At 44.6% G+C, this 27,270-nt stretch overlaps 1 protein-coding gene across 3 annotated transcripts; it reads right to left on the reverse strand.

Annotated features, from left to right (window-relative positions):
* On the reverse strand, window positions 1-26,105 carry CASS4 (Cas scaffold protein family member 4). 3 transcript variants are annotated; one of them, XM_087749851.1, is made up of 7 exons: window positions 25,093-26,105; window positions 10,928-11,356; window positions 7,601-7,705; window positions 6,442-6,591; window positions 3,745-4,614; window positions 2,382-2,441; window positions 1-1,667 (listed from the first exon to the last, which is right to left on the reverse strand). In XM_087749851.1, the coding sequence occupies exons 1-7, from the start codon at window positions 25,135-25,137 to the stop codon at window positions 1,254-1,256; spliced, it is 2,073 nt and encodes a 690-aa protein (XP_087605977.1). In that variant the 5' UTR covers window positions 25,138-26,105; the 3' UTR covers window positions 1-1,253. The 3 variants fall into 3 exon arrangements, with proteins under 3 accessions (XP_087605977.1, XP_087605975.1, XP_087605976.1); XM_087749849.1 differs by having other exon boundaries at window positions 3,283-4,614; XM_087749850.1 differs by lacking the exon at window positions 2,382-2,441 and having other exon boundaries at window positions 3,283-4,614.
* Window positions 26,106-27,270: the final 1,165 nt, after the last annotated feature.

Here is a 27,270-nt window from a genome sequence, read left to right on the forward strand (position 1 = left end):
TACTATTTACAAATGTCGACAATTAAATAACGGTATAAAACATGGTGACGGCCAAGTAAAAATAAAACCGAGAGGACGATGAGGGAGCTGTGTTCTCCGCAGGCAGCTGGAGCGCGTGCACCCGTGCAGCGCGAGCGAGCTGTAACTGCTCGCAAAACTCGCTGTGCATCTTCAGGGCAAAGACGCAGGGACAGCGGCGCGCTGAGAGGCCAGACTTTGAAATGTCACATAAAAATTTGAAAATAAATTAATTAAGGAAAACAGAAATAACGCAGGCGTACGAACAGGCTACCTGGGTGGTGACAGGGCCTTCGTCGTTGTACTTCAGCAAATTTAGGGATAAAGTTAACGACCTACACCGACCAACGCAGCAAGGGCCGGCCTGGGAACCCCGGGCAGCCCCGCCAGCGCGGGCGCTCCGGCTGCCCAGCAAGAAATAACATCATGGTTCCAGTTTGTAGGAATAGCTTGGCCAAAGCCTCTGCATATTTAGTGACTAAAATCAGTTCTTTACATGTTGGAGCAATGCTCTGAATGGCTTCAAGCTGTGACGGAGGACGGCTGCAGTGCACTCCCCATGGATCTGTCGGGAGCCAGGACTCCTCCAAGTCAGTTTTCCTTCTGTGCTCAGATACCAGCTGGAGCATTTCCCATTAACATCTAGGCTATGCGTAGTACCTGCCAGATTTTGTCCTGTAATACATTTATCGCATTTGTACATGAAGAACAAAAGTTAGCTTTGCAGCTGTTAAAAAAAAATAAATTGTAATTACAAACTTTAAGTCCTCAAGAAATAATTGATAATGGGCTATCATAACTTACAGAACATTGTGCAGCAAAATTTAGAGAGAGACTTTACATACCCAAATAGCAAAAAAAAAAAAGGAAAAAAATATATCTGACCTATACAGAAACTAAAAAAAAAAAAAAAAAGAAATCAGCCAGATAATAAAATAATTTTGCTCTAATACACAGCAAACATTCCTGCCCAGCCCCTAAGAGGATGACATTTCCAGGCAGGCTCTGAACAATGGAGAAGAAAGGACGGATTTAATTCCACAAATCCTCTTCTGCATCTGCTGTTGCATGGATCTTCACCTGCTCAAAGTGCACCAGCACCCAGGGAACTGCCCGGCAGGGGGTCTCAGAGGTGACTGAAAGTTGCTGTCACTGAGCTGCTTTTGCCCCCCTTGGCTGCCACACGCCAAAGAAGCAACAACAATGGAGAATTTGTAAAAACAGCAAAGTGTCTTTCATTCCATCATTGCTCTAAACTGCTGCGTGTACTTAGACAGCTCCTTGGTTTGATCCTGAAGCTCCTTCATGGCCTCTGCGTTTGGATATTGTATTGCAGCATTTTTGGTGGCGAGAGCCAGATTCTTCAAGAGACTGCAAAACCGGCTGCTGCTGTGGAGAATGTTGTTCCGAGCATCTCTTTCTTGAGTTTCCTGGCAGAGAGAATCCACTAGCTTTTGTCCCACCATAATGATCAATTTGCTGTGGGATATGAAGACTTCGGGCGGCTGGTTGTTGCTCAGACTGTTAGTAAATACACCCATTGCCTTGTGAAGTGCACCAAAACACAGCTTGCAGTGTTCCGAGAGAGCAATTTTCTTTGCAGAGTCCTGCTTGCTTTGAATTACGGTCTTTTTTGCAGATGGCAAAACCTGGAAAAAGGTTAAAAAAAAGAATAGACTCAGCTTGGTGGCACACTGATTGTTTCTTTATTTGCTCTACCCTATATTCTTCACTTACAGGGAGTCTAGTCAATTAATAGTCTCCAAATTGCCCCAGCCCAGGAGTCTCTTACAATCATTTATCTTTCCATAAAGTACTGGACTTTGAAGTGGTATTTTCTCCTGATAGCCCTTTCCCTAAACAAATTTCACTGAACAGGATTTTAATAATGGATAGCACACAAAGTGCTGCAGCTAAACATCAATCCTTTATACAGCCTGGACTTCAAGCTTTCAGATAGTACAAAACATTCAGACTTGCTCTTTAATGGTGCTGACTTCATGAGGGTTATGAATGATTAAAACCGTACAATAACAAGAGAGTCAGTCCTTATACCTGACATGACAAGATGTTTTGAAATACTAACTCCCACAGCCTTATCCCAAATGATACACAAAGGCAAGCGAATAAATAGTATGACTTCAAACTAGAATGGTTCGTTACATTTGAGGAAAATAAATGTTTTGCATGGGTTTTCAGCAGTAATTCTAAGAACTGGTTCTGGGAAAATGAACTATGAGAAAACAAATAGACCTCTATGTATAGATATGTGTGTCCAAATGCAAATTATTTTGAATTTTAGCAAGCACAGAAATCAGGGGCTAGAAGTCCTCCTAAGTAATAGTTTTCAAAATCAGAAATACCTTTGGTTTTGAATCTGTGCTCTTCTCTGCTACTTCTTTACCTGAAATGGTTTTCTGTGCCTGTTACAAATCAAAATGAAAGCAAAGTTGAAATGGTTTACATAAAATATTTAAATATAAATGTGTTTTTCTGTTGTTTCAGGGGAAAATAACTGCTTGCTATGCAGCCTTCATGTTACGGACAACAATGGTACGTTTATTGGAAGCAACTGTAGTAGGTTTTTTCCTACTAAAAATTTAGTGTCTGATCCTGCAAGATCTAAGACTGAAACCAACATCAACAAAACATAACATTTCCTAAATTCTAAGGACAAGCCAGCATTTCTTCGTTGAAACCAAGAGAGTTATAGTGTTAGGAGACATTTCAGTAATTCTAAGGAGAATGATTCTAACAAACATTCAAAATCATTCTAACAAATAAATTTGATAATTCACAGCAAGAGTTTTAATTTGTTAAACCAAAATTTTCTATGAAAGCATGCTTTCCAATACACCTCAAGTTAGAAAGTTAACATCTCTTGTATAGTCGTGTCAGAGTCAAACAAACAAAACGTACTGGCAAGAAGAGAACCGCTAGTCAAAAGAGAAGAAACAAATTGCTAACCCCCAGCTAAAAGCTGTCTTTCAAATGAATTTAAACGGGCAAGCTAAAAGTCTTTTCTCAGTGCTGGCTGCCTGCCTGGGTAAATTCTCAAATGCCAGTTCTCTTTATTACTTAAAATTACTGATTGTTCTACATGTGCCATGTAGTGCTCTAACAAAATCCTGAATTCACATAAAGTCCGGGAAATAGGAAGTAGTGCAAAGTGAATTTGGCACTAGTGCAAAGATAAAATAGTGCTAATAGCTTAATATCTGCAAACAATCAGGAATACAGATAGTAAAATGCAGTTATGCTGACCTGTAACTGAACATAATCACAGTCCTCGGTGGCATTTTCTTTTGGTTTCTCAGAAGAGACCTGACTTTGGTCAGGTTTATCGGAAGTATTTCTTTGAAGTGCATCTATTTCTATTCTTCTTGGCACTATGATTTGTTTTGCCATTTTGTATTCTGGGTTCACTTTTGATTGCTTAATCTCTTGTTCTTTCTCATTCTTTCTGAAGAGAAGCTTTCCATTGGCAATGATGATGGATACGAACCTCTTGATATCATCTGGAATCGTGCGGGCTACCATAACAAAGCGATCAAGATCATCTGGGTTGTTCTTAGGTTTCCTGAGGACCAAAGTCTCTAGTGACCAGTTGCAGTTGTTTAGAGCTTCTCTTGTTTCCGTTAAGATTTCGAATGAGTTCATAAGAATTTCTAGCTGTTTTTTAATTCTGGTCTGAAGGGTGTTATCAGTGAGGTAAGAGGCATTTACCTTCATGACTTGAGCAAAGGCCAAGAATTCTCCCAGCGATACTTTTATGTGATCAACTGCTCTGTGGATTTCGTCAATGCTTTTCTCTAGGTGCTCTTGTAATCTCCATTTACTGCTCACAAAGATCATTAAACTCGCAACCGAACTGGATACGCTGTGCTGCAATCCAGTCAGCGTCTCTATGGCTACGTCAAGTTCCAGTTTAATTTCTTTGGCAGGCTCTTCTGATGACACAGAAAAAGACTCAGCAGAAGAGTTTGAGGACGTAGAGAGGGTGCTGCTTCTGCTATCCACACTAGAAACAGATAATCTGTCTTGTTCTAATTTGGCATCTCTTGAGAGCTGTGGAGGAGCACTGTATGATTGGTCTCTAGAACTATCGCTGGCTTTTTCCATCTCTTTCTTGGACTGCAAAGTGGTGGGCAAACTTTTTGGAATATCATAAACATTCTTTTCAGAGGTCTGATTCTCAACCTTTGGAGCCGGGAGACTTGCGGGGACATCACAGCTGCCATTTTGTGGCAAAAGGAGCACGTCCCGTGAGGACGGAACATCATAGAGATGGACATCTGGAAACGTTAATTTCCGTTGTGTTGGTGGAATATCATATAACTGTGGATTTACAACTTTGGCTTCTGTATTTGTTGTTAGTGCCTTGTACCTGGCTGGTGGTATATCGTACAGCACCTGGTTCCCCAAGGAATGGCCAGGGGGGTTTTGTTTTAATCCTGTTTTTTCAGGCGATACTGGAATATCATAAATCCATTCTGATTTTCGAGGATTGGGCAAGGTATTGCAATGGCCCCAGAACTTTTTCTGAGATTCGTTTTCTGACACATCCGCTTCTCTTTTGGGAGGGACATCATATAACTGCAACAGAGCACACAGGATTTATAAGCAGTGTTTTATACAAGAAATAAGAAACACAACTGAACTCTCAGAGCATGCAAATGTATGCAACTCCAGTAACGTCAGTGGAACTGCACCACAAAAAGGCTAGCCCATAATTTTTATTTTCTTTCTAAAACACACAAGCGGCACATAAGAAGGTTAAAATATTTTGAGCACAGGTGATTAAATCATACAGCAGTGTCCCCAGCCAGTGAAATCTGTGAGCTCTTCCCTGGCTCCTTTGGGGTGGGAAACTTTCATAGTTTTCTGGAATGGCTACAAGAAAAGTGAAATGCCAGTTTATTGGTAGGTAACGACAAACGCTCAGTTTTACAGAATGAAGGAGGTCAGTTTTTATTAGCCTCTGCATAAGAAAACACTTGATTTTCCAGTATCCCCACTCACATTCACATGCATATGCTGACAAAAAAATAAATGACCAACAGACACAACTGACCGTTCTCAAATAACTGCAATGAGTTTAAATTTTTACTTGATACAGGTTTGCTAAGACAGATACAGATCTTGCCCGATGCCTAAAGAATACATGTGTGCACAGCTGAAGTCCATAAGCTGGAAAATGCGAATGCAAGACCACTTCTTGTGTGAGAAAATCCAGACTAATACTAACAGGTGCTTCGAGACAGATCGTACCTGGATGCCTTACAAGCATGAAGCACAAGTGTGAGGGAGTGCAAGGAGCTATAGGAGTGTGCAGCAACAAGAAACAACTGAAGGTACCGCTATGTAATAAAAATTTGAGAAAGCACTGGCCAGGTCAGGCTTTCCCATCTGCAGAAAAAGTGCATGAGAAGGGGATCCCAAACAAGGGTGTTTCAGACCAAAGCCAGAATTTTCCAAATTTGCCATGAACAAAGAATTCTAAGAAAATTTGATTTTGGAAGCAACAATACACCGTGTCTCCAAAAGGAAATCTGCTCCCAGGCTGTTGCAGCTGGTCGGTACGATTGCTAACAGCCATGAAGATGTCAGGAATGCCAGCTTCAACGAGCAATTGCTCATATGCCAGCGCCCCAGCTCTGGGTAGCACCAGTCCTACCGTCACTGCTCAACAGACTGCGCAAGACTGGCTTCTCCAGTCGTGGGGCAGCCGTGAACCTACAGCACTTAAATCCACAAAACCAGGAAGCCTCAGATTTCCTGCGCTGGCATGGTCTGTCCGGAGATCCCACACCTCAGCCCTGGGCATGTGTGCTGAGGAGCCTGTCAAAATCCTCTTGGATCCTAAAATTGTTCAGGAAAACCAAAATATTTGGCGCTCAACTAATAAAGAGTTTCCATCGAGGCATTTTCTTTGTTGTGAAATTTCAGATCAGCCCTTTCTTCAAGGATGGTACTTGCCAAACTGGGGAAGAGATGGAAAGCCTGACACACACACCCCCCCCCCCCCCCAAAGCCAGGTGTGCTCCACTCCCAAAAAAAGGTGGCAGGAGAGTGCTGCCTGGAATGCGGACAGTTAGTTACTATCTGCTTAAATATTACAAAGAGACATTCAAGAATGTAGGGTATTGAATTTGCTTTTCACGCTGTCATAAAAAGAAGTTAAGGCAAGAGATCTTGTTGCCTGCAGTCTAAAAAGCGAATGCAAGCACGGTCCTCGTCCTGGCAGGTACCCTGCCTGTCCAGGAGCCAGGGAGTATTTCTCTCTTTAATATGAAGGACAAAGCACTGCACTCAAGATGTGCTGGTCTTATCCGCACGATCGCCTTGAGGAAGGTTCAGCACACGTGCCCAACGTCATAGTAATGAGAGGTTATTCTCTTGTGTCCAAGAAGGCTTACTTACGTTGCCCACCGGTGAGTCTTTCTGGATAACAGCTCCCGCCTTTTCTGGGCTGGATGGGATGTTGTAAAGCTGCTTCTGCTCTTCCTGGAAACACTGGGTGGATCTGACCGGCACAGAGCCCTTTCGTGCAGTGGGCGGAGTGGCACCGCTCTGGTTGAAGGGAAAAAAACAGGTTGATTTCAATCCTTTTTAGAGCCCACTGAAGACTTCGGTGGAATCAAAGGCTTTTGAGTCATACACTGCCCAGCTCCTGGTTTGGGCAGCGTGGGACAAACCCAGCGTGCCAGAGCTCTCCCGCAGCGCTGCGGGGAGGGCGGCGGGCACGGGGTGGTGGAAGGCAGCCGCCACCTATGCGCCTGGCTTTGGGTCTGAGCAGGGATCACCCCACTTACACAAAGCGGGTAACACAGAGAAGTTCGTGGATAACTTGGTACTAAATGAATTAGAATGGGCTCAACCCTGCACTGCCCAGTGCTGCCAGGGAGCGTAAGGTGCGCGGGGAGGCTCCGTGGACGTGCCCCAGTCCCACACGCAGCTCTGCAGGTAGGCGACGGGATGGGGCTGAGGCCTCGCGTCTGTCCCAGCCTGGTGACCTGCACAGGCTGCAGTGAGATGTGAGGACACGTGGTGACATTCCCTCTCCCCAGTGAAGCAAGGTATCAAGAGCAAGATCATGTAACAGGACGCTGCCGTGGTAGATGCAATCGATGTGTTGCCCTTAACCCCGAGTGCATCATGGTTACATGATCTAATCCCTTGCATTTTGTTGCCCAGGAGGCAGGTGGTGTGGGTGACATTTAGTTTCTTTTTGTACATGCCTTAGTGACTCTTCTGTAAACATCTTGAAATCTTCCTGATCAAATGACACAGAGACAAAACATTTCCTGACGGATAAACCAAGGCAGAGAGAATTCATCTGTGCCCTGGAACTCAGTAATAGTAAAACTGAAAGTGTTTTTTAGAAACGTACCAAATTTAAGACACATTTCCTCTAAAATTCAAAAGAAAACTGCTTTAGGTTTTGAACTTCCCTAAAAATATATGGGTTTCTGCCAAATTTTACAAAAAGTAAACAGGGAAACGCTAAAATTTACCTTAAAATCTATTCTGAGGTCCTACAGGGTCCCAGCTGCACGGGGGGGACCGTGGCAGGACTCACCTGTGTGAATAAGGACTCCCGGCGCTGTGTGGATGGGACATCATACACTTCACTCCTGATATTGGGGACTGAAGCCCGGCATGCTCTTGGGAGAGTAAGCAGGTGCTTTTAGGGGGGAAAAAAACAATAACAAGAAAGCTGCAGTGAGCAGTAAACTCAGGACATCTTTGAAAACTCAATTAGTTGAATAGGCTGCCATTAGAGTAATCACTCTTAAGTGATTAAAAACCTTTCAGCTTTTCACTGATGGTGATAGACAGGAGCTGACCTTACAAGCAGGCATGGTATTTTTTTCCCCATAATTATGCTTTGACAGCATTTCTGCTTTATTTCAGATCAGATAAGAATTGACACATACAAATCAAGGACAATCTGCCTTACTAACCAAGGGAGGGAAAAGATTTGGAGACAATCCAGCTTCAGTTATCACTTAAATCTTTAGACTACCCAAAAGCAGAACGACTAAAAAAAGAAAGCGGGGGAATTTCTACTTCTCCAGTCTCACAGAGCCATTAGGTCAAGCCATATTTAGCGGGAGTAAGAGCAGCAAAAAGGTACAGGCTGAGATGCATTATTCTGTAGTTATGAAAAAGGGACTCATTTGAGAGGAGTAAACACAGTTACTGTGATGTCCTGTCCAGCTCCATGAACAGAGAAGCCTGATCTGGGAATTACATTATTTAGGTCAATTACAGACTAATTCTCCTGTTTGCTTAAAACATCATTTTAAGAGCTATGACCAGTCTGTGGGACAATCGGTTAAGATGCCAAAATATGAATGTTGGGAAAGGACTTTTTTTGAAATCAACCCCAAAACCGTGGAGTTTTGTTCATTTAGCAGGGGTTTAGCCTGGCTCTCCACAGCTAGTTTATAAGTGGAGTATTGTAAACTACTGACCCACAGAAACACGGCCGTGTTACAATAAATTATTTAAAATTGGAGGTAGCATTCTCCATCATCTAAGTGAGCGTTGTAGTGACTAAGTTTAGGGGAAATATGGTAGAGGAACAAGACTCCAGCTTTACAAGTGCTTGCTTCGCCTTTGTCAAAGCTCTCATCTGAAGAAAGGGAATGATGAGTGAACACAAATTCCCCTAGTGCTCTGTGATATGAGCCGTCTTGCTTGCAAACAGCGGCAGAAGAGACTTTCCTGAGTAGAAAGGGTAAGAGAGAAGTGGTATCAAGAAAGCCATCCTTCGCCCAGGTCTGTTTTCAGATGGACAAGTCTTACTCAGCATATAGCAAAAAGGAAACTCACTGAGTATCATATCTTACTACCACTTCAAGAACACATTATTTTAAAGTACTTTCAGTCACCATAAAGCAAGACGGTGCTCTCTGTATTAGGCAACAAATAAAGAAGCGACAAGGCTTTTCCATAGGGTGAAAGCACATAGGCTTTGAGGGATTTTGTTTTGTTTTATTGCTTTCAATCAGCTCCCTCGAAGACTTACAGTGGCTTTATCCAGCTGCTCAAAGGACAGCTGAGCACGCCAGGAATTTTGCCAGTTGTCCCATAGGATCTCCACGAGGCGACCTGGAGCGCTGCGGTTCGTTCTGCACTGGCACAGGCTGTCCAGCCCTGAGCCTCCCTGTGCAGATGCGCATGGCTTGTGACCGCCGCGCTCCAGTTGGCGTAGGAACAGCTGTGATGTTGGGCAAGAGGCAGCTCAGGCAAATCTGAGCTTCTAAATACTAAACGCAGGCTAGGGCTTTTCTTTTTTTTTTTTTTTCTCCTTTCTCCATTAGAGTAAACAAGGCTTAGGTATATAAACTCATGACATGGCAGAGAGACGGGACTAGCCAAGGAGCTCTTCTGTTGGGCCATTCATTCAGATAAAGAATAGTAGATGACATTTTCAGCCTGATTTGCTGGCACAACATGGAAAATTTGTATCCATCTCACATTCAATTTGCAAGTGCCTTCTTTAGGGTTAGGAATGCGGAGAAATTGGATCACAGCAAGTGCAAAAGGGGCTTTTGCAGCTACTACTCAGTTTGAGCTTGCAGTTATGGTAACTGTGCACAAAGGCTGAATGTACAGCTGCACTGCTGACAATTAGGTTTCAGTCACCAGAGATGTACCAAGTTTGTCTGTTTTCCAGCACCCGTTTGCGACGCAGAAGGAACCAGCACCTTGGTTTCCATAACTTGCTTTTTGGCACAGTAAGATGAAACCTGGCCGACCGAGTCCCATAAATCAAATGATCATTAAATCAGCCTAAAAGGCTATATAGTTCAGGGCTGAATTTCTTTCCTTTTTCAATTAACATTTCTAACGTGATTTTCATACACGGAATAAACAGCCAGCCAGGGCTGAAGAGCTCATGGGACTGAACAAAAACTTGTACTTGAACTCCCTCCCCACCTGCTCCATTTACCTTTCATTAGAAAAGATTCCCCATTCATTTTATGCTGAAGAAAGCACAAGGGTTTTTTTTATGTTAAGACACTTGATATAACATTTAGTCAAATTACATTTTCCACTATGTTTCATTTGAACGCCCAATGCAAGGAGCAGGGAGAAAGAAGACGCCAGGCCAGGCAGCTGTAATGAAACCCTGGGAAGCTAGCTTTGCAGTTCCCCTCCGTAACTGGGGGGACCGGTGGCTGCTCTCACCCCGTACACCCTGGTCACGGTCTCAGCAGCAGCAAAAAGAGGTTGGGAGAGAAACTGATTCAGAGCACACAAGCAAACCCTGTGTCCTCCAGCATGTCTATAGCAGGTGCTGCTACTTTGTGCAAGCGTAGTGACAACTTTGAGTAGCAGAAGAGAGAGGCAGCGGCACTCTGAGCTTGCTGAGGCCCTGGAAGGAGTAGAAACTAGACCAAAGGCAGCAATCACACAGCAAAGGGTGATTTTTTTCTTTTTTTTATTACGAATCATCTTCCTGTGCAGATGGATGCAAAGACCCCACATGTACCCAAAGGACTCTGGACGGATGCGTGCTGTAGACCATCAGAGGAGAAAGTTCTGTGTCTTGTTACTTTAACTTTGGGGTAGGTTTGTAAATCATTTCCAGATTCTTCCAAACAAATGGTATACTCTTTACTTCCTGCCCTATTTTACAGCTGCTTTAAACTGTCAAAGAAAGTGAGGCACTACAGAATATAGAGGCTCTCGTCTGTTGCCCAGAGCAGCATTTCTCACATAATGCTATAAACTGTAGTAGAATTGATGGGAGTTTCCTAAACACCATTTATTTGAATGGCTTTGCTGCAAATTCCACTGAAATGCTCAGGCCAATAGCCTTTACTATTTTCCAGGTCCCAATGATTGTTTTAATAATAACATTTGTTACTTTTATAGCTGCTTATATTCTTACCTGGTTTGTTGAGCTTTGGGTCCTTTCACTGAGCAGCTGTGCAGCCAAGGCTGGTACCTGATATATTCCTTGGGCAGGCAGGGTAGAGACCCTAGCTGGAGATTTAACCCACCCCTCCATCTTCTCATAGGTAGACGACAACACGGGAGGCTTGGGGAGGGAGGGAACCTGGTAGATGTTTTGCTGGCCCGCTGGCGACTCTGCGGAGTCGCTCTGGGCAGAAGGAGGCAGCAGGACGGCTTGAGAGGCGGCGAGGAGCTGGAGGCGGTTAGCCGGGGCCAGGCCCTGCCTGCCATGGAGGGAGCATTTCCACCAGCCCTCACTGCCAATGACGTTTTGGTCCAGAACCGTCAGGATGTCTCCTTTGCGGAAGGCCAGCTCATCTGAGCACTCCGCTTTGTTGTCGTATAGCGCCTTCGCCAAGGTATTCTGGAGAGAGAAAAAACATCGGCAGTGTGCTGTTACACCAGCAAGTGTTAATTGGTTTTGGTTTGGTGTTTATCTCCACCTTAATTTCATTTTAATTCAAATCCACCCATTTTCACATTAAACAACATTTCTCAGAGCATTGGTTTCAGAGAGTTAAACGTTTGCAGCCTGTGTCTGCTATGTTCAGTGCAGTAAAGAAATAGATAATAATAATACTGCAAATGTTTCTTCGCCACCTTTCCTCACCAAGGCTCTTGAAGAGCACTGCCAATGCTCATTACTTAAACTTATTACTTATGAACATCCCTATATGAAAAATAGGTATTTTTTTCCCCACTGGCATTCTGTGAATTCTTTCTCAGAAGATGCAGAGAAAATGCATCACCCATCCAAAAATAAAATTCATGCCTTCCTGCCTGCTACCCAGTTTATCTGAGTACTTCAACTGCACATGAAAAAGGCTAAATATTTCTTACCTAAAAAAAAAAAAAAAAAAAAGAGAGAAAAAACCCAACCTTGCTTATTTTCCTTTAAACTTTTTCTTTTCTCAGAGCCTTATGAAGGCAGACCTCAACAATGCCAACATTAAGGGGGTTAGTGGTAACACCCGCAGTAGAACACTGCTGAAGAGCAGCGGTGGGCTGCGGTACTTGTGAAGACCCAGACTCCAGCTAGCTGTGTCCATGTCCACCCCAGACTAGCGAGTTGGATCCTACTGATCCAGCGCATCCCAGGCTAATGATTTATGTGACACATTAGCACAGGGAAAAAAAAAAAAAAAATCTAACTATGCACACAGGGACACCAAACAAGTAGCTCTGCTGGCTGGTAAGTCTTCACAGCGGGTCAGTGCGTTTGTGAGCTTATCTTCAGGTAAGCACACCTGAAACAGCGTCTGCGTTTCTCTCCATCACACAGACATCACCTGTATCTGAATACTTGTGTCTCCAGTCTCTTTCAGCATCTTCATACAGTGCTCTTACTGTAATATTTTTTTAGACAGGAAACCAAGGAAGAATAGAGCAAGCAACTTTCCTAAGATCACAGAAAACTTGAGAGAGTGCAAATATTCATATTTCCCAGCTTCTTCAACACAGGGCAGCCCTACCTGTCTCATCTGAAGCCTATAAATTTCTGGCAGTCACAAATGTGTAGCTCACCACATTTTATTTTTAGCATATTTATTTTGGGCTCTTCCTTACTCATTACAAGATGACAGTTAAAAGAATGAAGAGTAGTAGCAGCAAGTAGCTTTATTCACCTGGGGCATTTGTGCAAAGGGTAGAGTGAGCTGTGGGCGTAGTGGTTTTCAGTACAAGATACCATTTGCGTTCAGCTTCAAAATGAGACGGACTGCTTCCCAGGCAGTGGGACACTGGCTGTGTTTCAGCATTAGTTTCTTATCAGAAAGTGCAAGTAATGTCCAAAGAGATAGTACCCAAATAGGAAACGTGATGCTTTGTATTTTTGTCCAGAGCATTTGCTGTAAAGCAACAGCTGGTTTGAAGCTGTAGCAGAAGAAACCCAACTTGTCAGCTCAGCTGACGAAAGTGGCCGGTTGTTAGCAGCATGCATTTCTCCGTCAGGGTGGCCATGAACAATGGCCTTTTTATGATACATGGGCTTGTCCATCAGCAGCTGCCAGAGATGGACAAGAGTCCCATTTACCTTATGTCATAGCCTGGTTAAAAAAGTCTTCTTGCCTTGAACATGGGAGCCCACTTTCTATTTGGGCAATGCCAAATGCTCTGAACCACCTGCGTTGAAGCCAGGCCTTCGGGAATCCCACCGCAGCCCGGGTGGGTTTGGGCTTCACACGACATTGTTGCAATTGGGAAAAAAAAAAAAAAAAAAAAAAAAAAAAAAAAAAAAAGGAAAACAGCCAACTTTTCCTATTATTCATCAACAACACTTCCAGATCTGACTTAACATTTGATCCCTTCTTGCTGGGCACTGCACAGACATGCTGAAAGACAAACCCTCTTCTTCAGGCCTGAAGAGGATGGGCAGAGGGGCACTCTCCCCCTTTTGCAAGAGGGAACTGAAATGTGGAGCCTTATCCAGGCGCACACAGGAAGCCGGTGGCAGAGCCAGGAAGCCCGACCTCAGGAACTGAGCCCCTCTCTCGTGCGTTAGACAACAGACCGTCCTTCCTAGCTGCACCAACACAAATAAGAGGAAAATTTGGTTCACGCTATGGTTTTAAAAGGTACCTAAATGTCGACGTTTCCCTAGCTAATTCTTTCCTGTAGAAACAGCATACTAAACACATCATTGGGCCTAATTCTTTAATTAATCAATGTATGAAACTATGCAACTCTAATTTCAAATCTCATTTGTTTTAGAGTAAATATGCTGATTTTCACTAGGTCAGAATTTGGCCTGTACACATCAGTATTTCTGCAAATAATTACTGTAGACTACAGCCTAAGTTATGTAGAGTGAGGAGGTACTCTTCCCATCAGTCATACTTCAGCAACAATAAAACGTGACTGCAGCAGGTATCAGAAGGAGAAATAATTCCAACTATTCTCTCATCTCTTTTTCCTAGACATTGCTAGGTCTGCTTTGCTGCAAAACAAGTGAAGCCAGAGAACAGCCAGGTCAGTGACAGCAACAGGGAGGCCTAAGCTCCATTCAACAGCAAAGGTATTCCACAGAAAGGTTGTTAGAACTCAACTGATCAACCTTTCATTTGGCAAAGTCAGATGAATGCATTCAGGGGCACCCACACCAAATGAAAAGTTGAATTTTAAACTTATACCATGAAAGTCACAAACCTTTTCAACAGAGGGGTCTCTTTGCGTGAAGCTCAGCACACATTCCTTTGGTTTTGCCAATAAAACTGTGCAAACACCCAAGGGCGAGTAGCCCACAGTGAGATACCAATTCAAAGCAGAACACAGCGGTTCAAATTTTGAAAGGTGGTCTCTGATTTGCAGAGCTCAAATTAGGGCACGTGGGCTCGCATCTGTAGGCAACACGAATACCCAGGAACCTTGAAATCACCTCAATTGCAAGCCAAGCAGGGGATTAAAAAAAAAATTATAGGACACCTTAGAAAACCTGACTTAGCTAGATCTATAAACAGATTTGTTGTTCATCTCATATCCCATCCGTAGGGCTGGAACCAAAAAATTTAAGATTTAAATAGAGAAGTGATGCAGACAGGCCCCAACCTCCAGACTGTAGAACATCAATGAATTAGAAGATTGTCAGACTTCTGCAGGTCAGCAGAGCTCTCAAACAGTAGAGGGAAAAAGGGAGGGGGAGGACACGACACGACAGAGAAAGAAAGAAAAGGAAAGGTTCTTCCACCTAAGGCAGCGCTAAATTAAATTCTAAGTTTCAGGACACATGGTCAGTACTATAGAGTTGGAAAGCGAATCCTTTCCATCCACTCTCAGTTTCAGTACTGCATAAGTGCACAGCAACGTCACTCAATTTTTCATGATTCGCTTTCAGGACCAGCCCATCGCTGGCATCGTAGGCCAGCCACCGGTAGAGACACGATTCCAGGTGACAGTGAAAGGCATTAGTGATCTAACTGGCTTGCAGCCCTTGGTGACATTTTTCAGTGCATTTTAAAAAGGGTAGAGAAACTTAGGGAGGTATTTTAATGAAGATTTCTTATCCTTTTGACTTGGAACTAGTCTCCAAAGGAATTTATGTAAGGTAGAAATGTGTAACACAGAATATATCAGCAATTTGTAACGAGTAAACTACAGGGAGGTCCCAGGCAAAACTGAGACGTTGCCAAAAAAAAAAAAAAAAATTCCAAACCACTAAGACAAAACAAAAAATCCCCACCAACATCTTCCCTGAACAGACTCTTGTGTATTTTCAGTGCCCACAGCCTGACAGAAAGTTGCAGCAATACATTGAAAAACCAATACAAGCAGCACCACACCACTGAAGTAGTTTCATTTCTTCTGAATTCTAATCTCCCCAAAAACACAGAAGGAGGAACATTTTCACAGGGTGTAAAAACAACAGGTCAACCAGGTCTGCCTTTATATGCTGCTCTGTGTTCTCCTTTGCTCCTCCACCTACAGGACTATTAAGCCCCCTTTATTTCTTGTTTCCTTTTGCGGTGGGCTGACCCTGGCTGGGCACCAGGCACCCCCCAAAGCCACTCTATCACTCCCCCTCCTCAGCTGGGACAGGGGAGAGAAAAATATAACGAAAGGCTCATGGGTCGAGATAAGGGCAGGGAGAGATCACTCACCAATTAGTCACAGGCAAAACAGACTCGACCTGGGGAAATTAGTTTAACTTACTACCAATCCAATCAGAGTAAGGTAATGAGAAAATAAAACCCAAATCCTGAAACCCCTTCCCCCCACCCCTCCCCTCTTCCCGGGCTCAACTTCACTCCCGATTTTCCCCACCTCCTCCCCCCGAGTGGCGCAGGGGGACGGGAATGGGGGCTGGGGTCAGTTCATCACACGCTGTCTCTGCTGCTCCTTCCTCCTCAGGGGAGGACTCCTCACACTCTGCCCCTGCTCCAGCGTGGGTCCCTCCCACGGCAGACAGTCCTCCACGAACTGCTCCAACGTGGGTCCTTCCCACGGGCTGCAGTTCTTCACCAGCTGCTCCAGCGTGGGTCCCTCCCACGGGGTGCAGCCCTTCAGGAACGACTGCTCCAGCGTGGGTCCCCCACGGGGTCACAAGCCCTGCCAGCAAACCTGCTCCAGCCTGGGCTCCTCTCTCCACGGGGCCACAGGTCCTGCCAGGAGCCTGCTCCAGCCTGGGCTTCCCACAGGGTCACCGCCTCCTTCGGGCACCCCCCTGCTCCGGTGTGGGGTCCTCCCCGGGCTGCAGGTGGAGATCTGCTCCACCATGGACCTCCATGGGCTGCAGGGCACAGCCTGCCTCACCACGGGCTTCCCCAGGGGCTGCAGGGGAATCTCTGCTCGGGTGCCTGGAGCACCTCCTCCCCTCCTTCTGCACTGACCTGGGTGGCTGCAGAGCTGTTCCTCTCACATATTCTCACGCCTCTCTTCAGCTGCAGCTGCGCAGGTTTTTTTCCCCCTTCTGAAGTTTGTTACCCCAGGGGCGCTACCACCATCACTGATGGGCTCGGCCTTGGCCAGCAGCGGGTCTGTCTTGGAGCCGGCCGGCATTGGCTCTGTTGGACATGGGGGGAGCTTCTAGCAGCTTCTCACAGAAGCCACCCCTGTAGCCCCCCGCTACCAAAACCTTGCCACGCAAACCCAATACACCTTTCCAAGCATTCTGGTTGCTCACTCAGCCCCTCAGGACCTGATCATACAAAGGCTGGTATGGAAGATACCTGTGAAGCATTTCTTTTATGTAGGGTTATAGCCAAAAGAATGTAGGCAATACTGTTCATAGAAGTTCCATTAGTTTTTAAGGAGTCCCAGCTGTGGATTCAACAGGATGCCAGAACAGATGTTGAAGATTAGCCTAATACTGCTAAAACAAATGTAACAAACCCACAGCAATGCCTAGCTTCACAGGTGCCGACGTGTTTAGGTGTTTTATAGGATATACTTAAAAGCAAGCACTGAACTAGCTGGCTTCAGTACTGGAAAGCACTGCAGTTCTGGCAGCAAAGAGCTTGCTCTAGGTTAGCTGATTTTCTAGCGGAGTTTGAGGTGGTACTGAATCACACGGCGCTACGCAAAACCTGCTGGAGCCACTGAGCTGGGTCAGTTATGAAAGCTAGATGGGTTATGTCCATGTTCCGCTGAGATTAAACCCCTAGCAATACTCCCCCGAGGAGGGTATGGCCACACGGAGTAAACCAAAGCACCGCAGCGCTGGGTGAGGAACTGCCGCTCTCCCGTCTGCGCCCTGTCCCTTACCGACATCCAGCCCACAGCTGGCCCTGCAGCTCGGCGTCCCACGGGCTCCATCTGCTCGTGGTAAGAACTAGAGCGAGTTACTGAGAAGCCACTGGATGCCAAAGCTGTTCCAATTTGCTTTCCAAAGCAATGCCACTTTTTGGAGACACTTTTAAGAGAACTCATCCCAGCCAATTGGTTTTGGGATCTCAATAACAGTAGGAGCAATTTTATAGATGAAACTTATAGGAGGTTTATGGCAGGTGAGTGCTTGATCCGACAGCACAGATGATAGCCAAGGTATACCAAGTCTATCTCCAGTTACGTGGAGTGAGGTTATTTGTAGTACAGGCTCTGGCTCATCTAATGGGGGGCGATTTGTCAGAAGTCAAGTCCTATCTACGCTTTCAGTTGTCTAGGACAGATGTAAAGAATCACTGTGGCAGCCCCTTTCTACCATGTAAGCAGAAGCATCTCTGACCTGCCATTAACTATAAACAAGTACGGCATTCCCAGGATCGCAGAGACCTTACGGGATGCTTAGCTAGGAGGAAGCTGTGCTTTGGGGCCAGTGGGATCTGCATTTTTCCTTTATTACCAGAGGAGCGGAAACTGGCTGTCCAACGCTATCATCCACAAAATGCCAGCTAGGGCCAGCTGTGTATAGTTCTTCATTACTTTATGCAATCGCATTAATGCATCCTTACAATAACCAACATGTAATAAGTACTAAAGCAACATAGATGAGATCAAAGTGTTTTTCCTTCTTTGACATTTGTTGCTTCTTCCCTGTCAGCAGCCCTGAAAAAAATCTCCCAAGACAAAGAACATCTTAAAAGCCAGTTCATCACCCCGTGAGAAAGCACCTCGGCAGGCAGCACGGTTACTCCTCTCTCACTGGGCAGATTTTAACAAGACGATGACAGAGCACAGACCTAGAAAACAGAGGCTGCGTCCTCTGCAGCCTCTCCCCGAGACACTGTCCTCCCCCGTACAGAGTCCCTGACCTCGTTGGAGCAACGCGCGTTCGGCACATACAGTGAGTCAGCCCCACTGAATGGATTTACAGCGTTAAGACCTCTGGTAAAACAGGTTCAGTTAACTTAGGTGTGAAGAAAAGTTCTGGTGTAGCTGGAAGTGTGTCTCCTTTTACTGGACTTTAGATCAAATGCTAAGATAGTAACTCTCCCTCCAAATCTGAATTTTTACATCTTTGTTTGTGTATCCTCATCCAGCAATGCTCCCGCTACAAAACCTGATGGCCCTTGGGAGTCTCCACAATGAAAGCTGTTAACTCATGTTTATTAATGAAGAAAGGCAAAATTTTAATTAAGAGTCAGTAAAGCTGATAATTGTACAGTTCTATAATATAAAATTCTATAACCTCAAAATGGGAGTACTCACGTAGACTGACATCTGTGCTCTATGTACACAATAAATATCTGTGCTAAGGCAGAAAAACCCCACTATTACGAAGATTTCCTGATGCCTTGCCTATCCCAATCTCTATCCTCAGCCTGTAGTACAATCAACAGAAAAAAATCACCCTCATAAAGTATATGCAAATGTTGCTAGAAAAATCCTCCACGATTATCAGCTGATCATTTGAGCATCTTCCCTCCAAGTCTGCCAAAAATAATTTCTGTACCCCCTTCCCACTCGGTTTGTATTTGGAAACTCTAGTTCAGTACTATTTTATGTGACACGTGGGTACTGTAGTACCTCACAGCATTTCAAAGTAAAAAAAAAAATAAAAATTTCATCTATTATCTTAAATTTGCTTCTTAAAAAAAATTGTTGAAATAATCTAAAAAAAGAGATAGCTTTAATCACAGGAGTTTCTTTTGTGGATGAAAAGTATTCTTCAGCTGCATTTTGCACATCAAAAAAAAAAAAATCTGTAAGCGTTGTTACTGCAGAAAAATGGGACTTAAAATATTTGAGGAGAAGGAAAAGATACAACCAAAGGCAGCAGATTGTGTTTGCTGAACAGTTATGTTCATGCATCAGTGTCACCCTCTGACATGTTTACAGAACTGTTCCCAGTTAATCTCTTCACCTCCGAGCAAAGCTGAAGAAATAAACATTCTCCATTGCCCCCTTGGCTGGGAACACGCTTCCCAGAGGAGCCCCTGTTACAGAGTAGGCCAAGCCGAGTCAACTGAAGGTTTGCCCACTTCAGTTCATTGTAGGCAGAGTGCACGTGGTCAACACCCACCAAAGAAAGAAGAATTTACCTTAAACGCTCAGGTCTTTCATCTACGGGCACGTGCCTTCCTTCTAGCTGTGGGGTTTGCACGTCCCGCTTGATGTACGACATTTTCTCTGACTCGCAGAAGGTCCTTCTACGTAGTTTTTCTTTTGTTTGCGTATTTTGGAAAAATAAGTGTTCTGGTCATGTAGAAGTTTCAGATCTTTTTGTACAAGCTTCAACAAGGAATGGATGTCAGGACTTGCTTTTATTGCCTGTTCAAAGGGTTAACTGATTTCTGGAGGGTGGAACCAGGTGCTAATCATCAGGTTTTAAATTCTGAACCCTCAAATTAGTTTTTGCTAAAATAAAGAACAACCAGTTTTAAACTGCAGGTAGACCCACTTAAAAGGAAATTGTGCAGATTCACATTAGTCAGTGATGGGGGGGCGGGGGGGGATTACAAGCTCGTTCTGTTAATTTTCTCCACAAATGTAGTTAAGCAAATTCTAGCTGTGTTAAAACCAACAGGAACCCCCCCTGTTTTCAGTGTGATCAGGATCTCATTCCCATTCACAGCATTTTCACATGTGTGGTCTCACGCCCAAGTTAAAAGAAAAATAAACTGCCATTTCCTGATATTTAAAAAATGAATACGTATGTATTTCTGGGTTTTGGTTCCTCCTACTATCCAAAGGTTTTGTCCCATATGCACCAAATTAATTTACTCTTTTGGCTTTTCAAAACCTTTTAGTATCTTCGTGGTATTTTACAACAACGTGTATTTCCAAACATGGATTTAAAGATACAGAAAGTTCTGATGAGTACAAGTTTTCTCCTTCTGCCTCCGAAGCAATAGATGCTTCACAGAGAGGCGTTAGGGCAGGGTCCTTGCTCTCCTGCTGCTGCCTGTCCAGGGAACAGGCAAGAAATTCCTAGGGCAGGTTGTCAGGAGCAGACTGCGGATCTTCCATTTGCAATGACTGCTGTATATTCCTCCTCCTGGGTGCCGTCCCAGCTGACCCACGGCGGAGTTTCTGCTGATTGCCTGGACGCGGCAGAAGCGACAGCAACCGAAGAGGCAGAGGCTCGGGGTGGGTGTTCTCCGATTCATAATGAATCAGCAGCAACGCCACAGCTCCCACAGCTGCTTCCCCCGGCTCTCTCATTGCAGTTACCTGCCCCAAAACGTTCGTTCTTTTTTAAGACCACCCTTTCGGACAAAGTTTCATTTATCTGTAATTTTAATATTTCTCTGGAAAAGAAGCTGGTGGTTTTTCACCTGCCCTAACCGCTAGCGTGCGTCGCCGCTCCCGCGCGGCAGCTGCACGTTGCCCCTTCCCCGTCATTAACAGAGGGCACACGGTGATGGCGCAGACCCTGCCCCGAGCCGCAGCTGCCAGAGATCGGCTGTAACATCCAGTTAGCTTCACAGCCAGAGAAATTCTGCTCAGCACAAAGCAAGCTAATGATGCTGGGTGCCCGCACGTATGCTGTGCTGGAAGCCTGGGCGAAAACATCAACCTGTGACTATAAAATGGATTTGATCCACTTACTCCCCCTCCTCCCAGAGCAAGGCATTTCCTAAAAATGACCGCTGTCACCACTCCTTTCCTCTTTTGAGCTTCAGTTCTCCCTGCAAAGAGCGCTGCAGGACATGGTCAGCCGTTATCCTAGAGTGCACAGACTCACATAACTCATATCGAAATTACTTGACGTTTTCTTCATCAAAGAGCGTCTCAAGTTGTTAAAACATTTCCATTACTCATTTTCTAGTAATCGGTCTAAAAAGCATTATTTCTTTTGAGATAACGTGTAACTCAAGTGTTAATCATTTAAGCTCATTATTTCCAAGAATGGAAAGCAAGGGGCATCCTAATGGCCAGCCAGGGTCATGCATGGCAACTTTTTTTAATAAGGCATATTATTGCCTATTACGCATGGTACAAAACCTTACCCTTCTTAACCAGACTGTTGGTCTTAATAAAGCATTTTTTTTCAGCTTAACTTAGGTGGTATTTTAAAAATTAAGACCATGTGCTCTGCTAGTAACACGCAAACAGGATCAGCAGCATACTTTGAAAAGCAATCCTGACAGATGCAGATTTTACACTACATATGCTTCTACTACAAATGAAGTAAGAAAAGCCATTAAATTAACCACAACAGAAATGAAATCACCTAGTACTTACATTGACCTTCATTTTGCTGTCGCCTGTTTCCCTGTTACTCCATCACCTGAGGAGGAGGATGCGATCTCCCCCAGCCCTTTCTCTCCAAGCCCAGTCCAGGGGATGAGGCGGGAGCACTGGAGGGTCTGGCTGGAAGCCTGAAGAGCAAATGCCCGGCCTCCTTCCACCTCCCGCTGCATTTGCTGAGAGCCGCAGGGAGAGCAGCTATAGGGAGCGAAGGGAGCTAATTACGTAGCAAAATTATCTCCAGGGTGCAACTGGCCTGCAGCTGCTGATGCTAATGAGGGCCTGGTGCAGGACACACAGCCGTCCCTCCTGCGGAGACCCCCGGGAAATACCTTTTCTGCTTTGCAACTGCCTCTTAACAGGGAAATGCGGGGCCGTGGGGATCAACCAGAAAGCAAAGACTGGATTTTAAAGCATTTTTGAAGCATCATTTTTTATTCCCCTTTTTTTTGAACTTAAAAGCGGTTTGATACACTTTGAAATTTTCATGTTTAGGTCTCTAGAAAACTGGACAGATCTCCTTTGTGGTTACAGAAATCCCTGCAAAATAATCTCTCTCTTCAGAGGCAGAAAACCTGAGGAGGAAAGCTAAGCATTAACTGCAGCTGAAGCGTTTTGTGTCTTTGATTATTTAAAAAAACCCAAACTTTAATATTATTAAATAATAGTGTTATTTAAAATTATCCATAGTTGCTATTTGCTCAGCAACAGCTCTGCCCAGGTTATGCTTATGCAAATGCACAGGTTTTATGGCTTTGTACTTGTGAGTATCTTGAGGTTTGCAAAATTTTACTGGGTTTGCCTTTGTACATGCTGCCTTTTCTCTGGCAAAAGTCTTTTCCTTCCTCTTTCCACGGTAGCTTCGAGATGAAATTAGACACTCGCTCCCAAACCCACAATCACGTAACTAGAAAAGCAATGCATCTTGAATACAAAACGCTGAATTGAAAATGCTTTCTCAACAACACCTCCGCCTCTGGGCCGGGGCGAGGAGCAGAAAGCAGCTAAGGCAGTTGTCCAAATGGGAAAGAATTCCTGGCACAAAGCAGCTCATTGAATGCCTTTGGGGTTTTTCTTTTTTTTTTTTTTTTTCTTCTTTTTTTTTTTTTAATATTACAGCCAGCAGCTTCGCTAGTTTGAACACTCCACTTCACGTAGAAGATAAGGAAGAGCCGTTCATTTACTACCCTGGAATTTTTCAAGTGCTACCAGCACTTGAAATGACCCAGAAATAGAAGGAACAGAGCCACAAAACTACTTTCAAATACAATTAAATGTTCCCTTGAATTGGTCCCAGACAGGCTCCCTGCCGTGCCGGGGCAGGGACACCCTCCGCAGGCTGTGGGTGTCCCACGCAGGGCAGGGACAGAGGCACGGAGGAGTGGAGAAAAGCGGGCAATAATCATGGAGCAGCAGCCAGAGACCTTTTCCCCCTGTGCCACCGTCACCTCCTTGAAGGAGCTGGGGCGGACTGAGGGTACCCCGCGCAAAACTAAGGCAAGTTGAGACTAGGAAGGGGGAGGAAAGGTGCTTACTTAAGCGCTTGCTTAATTGTTCATGGTTTATTCTTTCTCAATCACCCAAATCAGGGATTAGAAGTTTGTGTTAACTGACAATAAATTACCTAAGGTGAAAATTCCCTGGGTCGAGACCGCTTTGTCCACGGTCCATGACAGAACTAACGTTTTACCTCTAAGGTTTCCCCAGGAAAGCTGGGCATCGAGTCCTGACTGTATCCTGAGAAAAGCCCCAAATTTATTGTCACCATTCTCTCCAGTATTTCCCTTGGCTATTTGAGTAACTCCTCGCTCAATATATTAGCTCTGGCAAATCCTGTTTTGAACGGCGGGTTTGCTCCCAGGGGTTTGGGATGGAGCCGGGGGGTGACAGCGGGCACCCGGGAGCCACGGGGCTGTGGGAGCGCACGGAAACAAACTTCATGCTGTTCTTCACACACTTTTTTGTGGACAAGGTGGGAACATGTAAACTGGGCGTTTTAGAAGGAGAGACAAACTTCAGATCAACTTAACGTGTGTTTCAAAAAACGCTCCTATTTTTCCTTTTGGCAACAGCACAGAAAATGTTGTCAAACGGCGCGAGAACTATTTCCCAAGCGCAGCCCGTCATGCGAACTGTTTTAAATTGCACCAAGGGCTGCAACGTTTCCTGCGCAGACGATGTCGCAGGTGTATATGCAACAAGAAAGAAGCAACATCATTTCTCTGGTTGCACTCATATGCTGAGTTCATTTTCAGAAACGCTTTTTCTTGTGAAGGTGGAATGGTTGGGGCACGGTGATAACTGCAAAGCGTTACCTGTCACAGCAAAACTACTGATGGCGGGCACGTGGTGCTTCAAGAAGTCCAGATAGTAGAAAAAACCCATCCTTAGTATTTTCATATTAGGTATAACATTCCAATATTACAATAAACTGTACTGCTAGGGTCATAGGAACCTTATAAGCAGCTCATCAATTATACAGCAGAAATAAATTTGACTTTCAGTTGTTACTCAGCTGAATTTGACTGGGTGTGCTATGGCTGTGTCTAAGATCCCAGCAGAATGGGAAATCAGCTTGCTACCATTACATTTATTTAGCCATCGGCAATCCATTTGAGAAAACTGAAAATATCATACCTAGAAACTCTCTTCTCTGTATAGAAATTAAAAATGTCCTTCATCAATTTCTGACGACTTAACGTGCAAAATAGTCCTGTTACCTTTACATGCCTCAAGGGAAAATTTTGAGTGTAAAAGAATGACTCATTGAGCTAGTACTAAGCTTTTTTCCCCCGCTGTATTTTGTATCAAATTTCCAGGAGGCAGTTTATTTACAGTAAACACTGAGATCATAATCCAGGATGAAAATAATAATTCCATTACGCTGCTTATTAGACTCGCAGACAGTAGGACAATCAAGGCACTCACTTTGAATCAAGACTTCAGCATTCTCGAACCCTGATAGCTGCAGCAGGTTATTTGAGCTATGTATATATATAAAATTATACTAGATGCAATATGAATACACAAATAAATGTAAAAAAAAATTATAAACTAGTTCCAGTCTTTCGAAAGAAACAAATATAGTACTTCAAAATTGCTTCTGTTTTGCATGTAATGTAGGGAAATTATTTATCATGCAGCAGGTCGCCTGGACTGTCACTGCAAGGCTCTGACAATGTAACCGTGTCTCAGCTGTCACTACAGGACAGCAGTAAGCCAGGTGGAACCTTGAAGTGATGTAGTGATTGTTTCACAAATGTGTTTATTCACAGGTATTTGCTATTTGGGAATCCTGCTTTATTCACAGCCCTCCCCAAGAAGACATTTCTTCCAGTTAGTGGTTTTGTCACCACGAAAAGCGCAGGGAGACATTAGGTACATGAGCATCGTAAAGAGCCCTCCGTCCACCTCGAGGTGAGAATACCAAACATTTCCACCATCACCAAGCATCGTGCTGAATTCAAACATCAAACCCTGCTCTAGAACCCTTTTTTCTTAATTGTTTATATGCTGTACTCAAAAAACCAGACATACCTTTGCAGTTCTGTTGATTCTTACGTTTTTATCCATTGTTGTCATTCCCCAGCAGCGTCACTTTGAGCAATACAGATAATGACGGCAGGATGAAGAGACTTCAGCTTCGCCCCGTCACCGTGCGTTAGGAACTACGTCTCAAGAAAGCGCATCCGAGAGCTCTACCCCGAAAAGCATTTAGGAATGTGTAGAAAAGATTCTCATGAAAGGTACTTTCTGTGGCAACAGGTAAGATTAAAAAAACGGAATGCAAAACAGAAAACCGGTATTAGCGTCTAAAAGTGAGAGAAAAAGGCTGTCTGCAAGTGGAATTTTCCTTGATCTCTCTGTCACCAACTTGCCGCAATTAACCGCAGTCAGAAGTCTCACCCTTCTGGTTTGCTACATGTTCCTGTATTTCCTCTTTTAGAAATGTAATGAATATGAGAATACTACGTACCACAAGGGGCTGCACAATGCTGGACAGAGATAAGACCGGCACAATCATATTGATTCAGGATTTCGAAGCCAACATTTTTCATGCCTTTCAAAGTTGTCTCAACTTTTAAGGCACCGATACAATTTTTTTGTTATGAAGGGGGCTTTGCAAAAACCGTATGTATTACCATCCGTACCTGAGGGTGAATGCTGCGCCAAAGACGACTCGGGGCTGCACCAAGGCTTCAACGTACACAAGGAAACGCGTGGGCTTCGGCTGCTGTCCTGCAATATCCTGCTCGGCACGGAGGGCAGTTGTGCTGCAGCGTGTTTGAAGGACTCCTTGCAGCTACACAGAGAACTTCCTAACCTAAACTACAGTTATCTTAACTACTTTTCCTTTATTGCACTTCAGTTTTTCCTGGGATTCAGTCTCGCAGGGCAGCTCAGGTGGAAAGCGTCCAGGAAATGAGAAACACTGATCCCAGACCAGCACCCCCTCGTAAGTAGAAAGTTTGAAATCTGGATCGAAGGGTGGCAAACAAGCCCAATTCCAGAAGCGGCCTTTTAGGAAAGACTTTCCCTAGAGCCGTGTGCCAGTTACCGCCTGGCAAGTCAGCGCGCCAAGGAATGCTGCAGGCCGAAAGATACAAACCCATAATTACGATTTGTCTCCAAAGTTGCTTTGCTTTCACGTCGGCGGGGCTCGTTGGCCTAACGCGTTAGCTGCGGCACCACCTTGCCACGCTTCTATGATGGTTCTTGCAAGGAGAGGCAAGAGTAGGGTACGTGCCAGGTGGGTACAACAGACCTTGAGACTGGAGACGGAGGCTTTCCTGAGGTGCGAAATCCTGAGCGTGACTGTGCTCCTCCGCGTGGAGCAGCTCCCTGCGATGTAGCTACCAAGAGGTACAGACTGCAAAACTGGTGAAGGGCAAGCACCTGCACTGCAATTTTAATTGATCAAATACAGCTTCTAGGTGTGAAGCCTCGCTGACGGTAGCAGTAAGCATGATCACATGAAGAACGTTTACTTGGATACTTCCAGACTTGCACAGTGAAAAGACGTATCCCCCTTCAATCAAAGGCAGATTTAACAGGACGACTAAGTGTGTACACAGCCTTCTGCTTCAAGATGCAGCTCTTTACTGCATCTTTACTTCCATCCACCCTTGCCCCGAATGCCGTGCAGCAGCATTGCCACCTCTCACTCTCGTCCCCAGTCAACCACCTTCAACTACCAGAGTACCACTGGGATGTTGTGGTACCGAACTCTTCCACTCCAGGGTTGTGTTAGCTACCTAAGCAGGATGAGTTAGTTTCTTCCAGCCCTTATTTCTTAAACAGAAAAACCCCAAACTTCTGGCCGCCGGCAAAATGATATACAATGTGAAAAGAAAGGAAGGTGCTGTCAGGATGTTTTTGCATTAACAGAATAGAACTATTTCTGCTCTGCAAGTTAAAAGACCGCAGAGTTAAGGAAGCTTGAGGTGAAAGCTAGCATGCTGCTAACTTATCACCATAGCAGTGGTTTAATACATAAACCACCAAAACAGTGTTTTAGAGCAGGAGTCCAAACACCAGTAGCAGATGTGTTACTTACGGACAGCTTAGTTACCAGAGTGAAAACAAATATGGGACTCAAAAAAAAAAAAATTGCTGCTGCCATCAATTTAGCCGGCTGGCTGTAATAGCAGAGGGCTGCTGGCGCTGAGGGAGTACAGCATGCGTTAATAACTGCGTGCCAGGACTTCCCTTTTC

This window comes from Nipponia nippon, unplaced genomic scaffold (assembly GCF_047370975.1).
Source record: "Nipponia nippon isolate SJK-2023a ecotype South Korea unplaced genomic scaffold, ASM4737097v1 scaffold_13, whole genome shotgun sequence".
In the NCBI taxonomy this organism is placed as follows: domain Eukaryota; kingdom Metazoa; phylum Chordata; class Aves; order Pelecaniformes; family Threskiornithidae; genus Nipponia; species Nipponia nippon.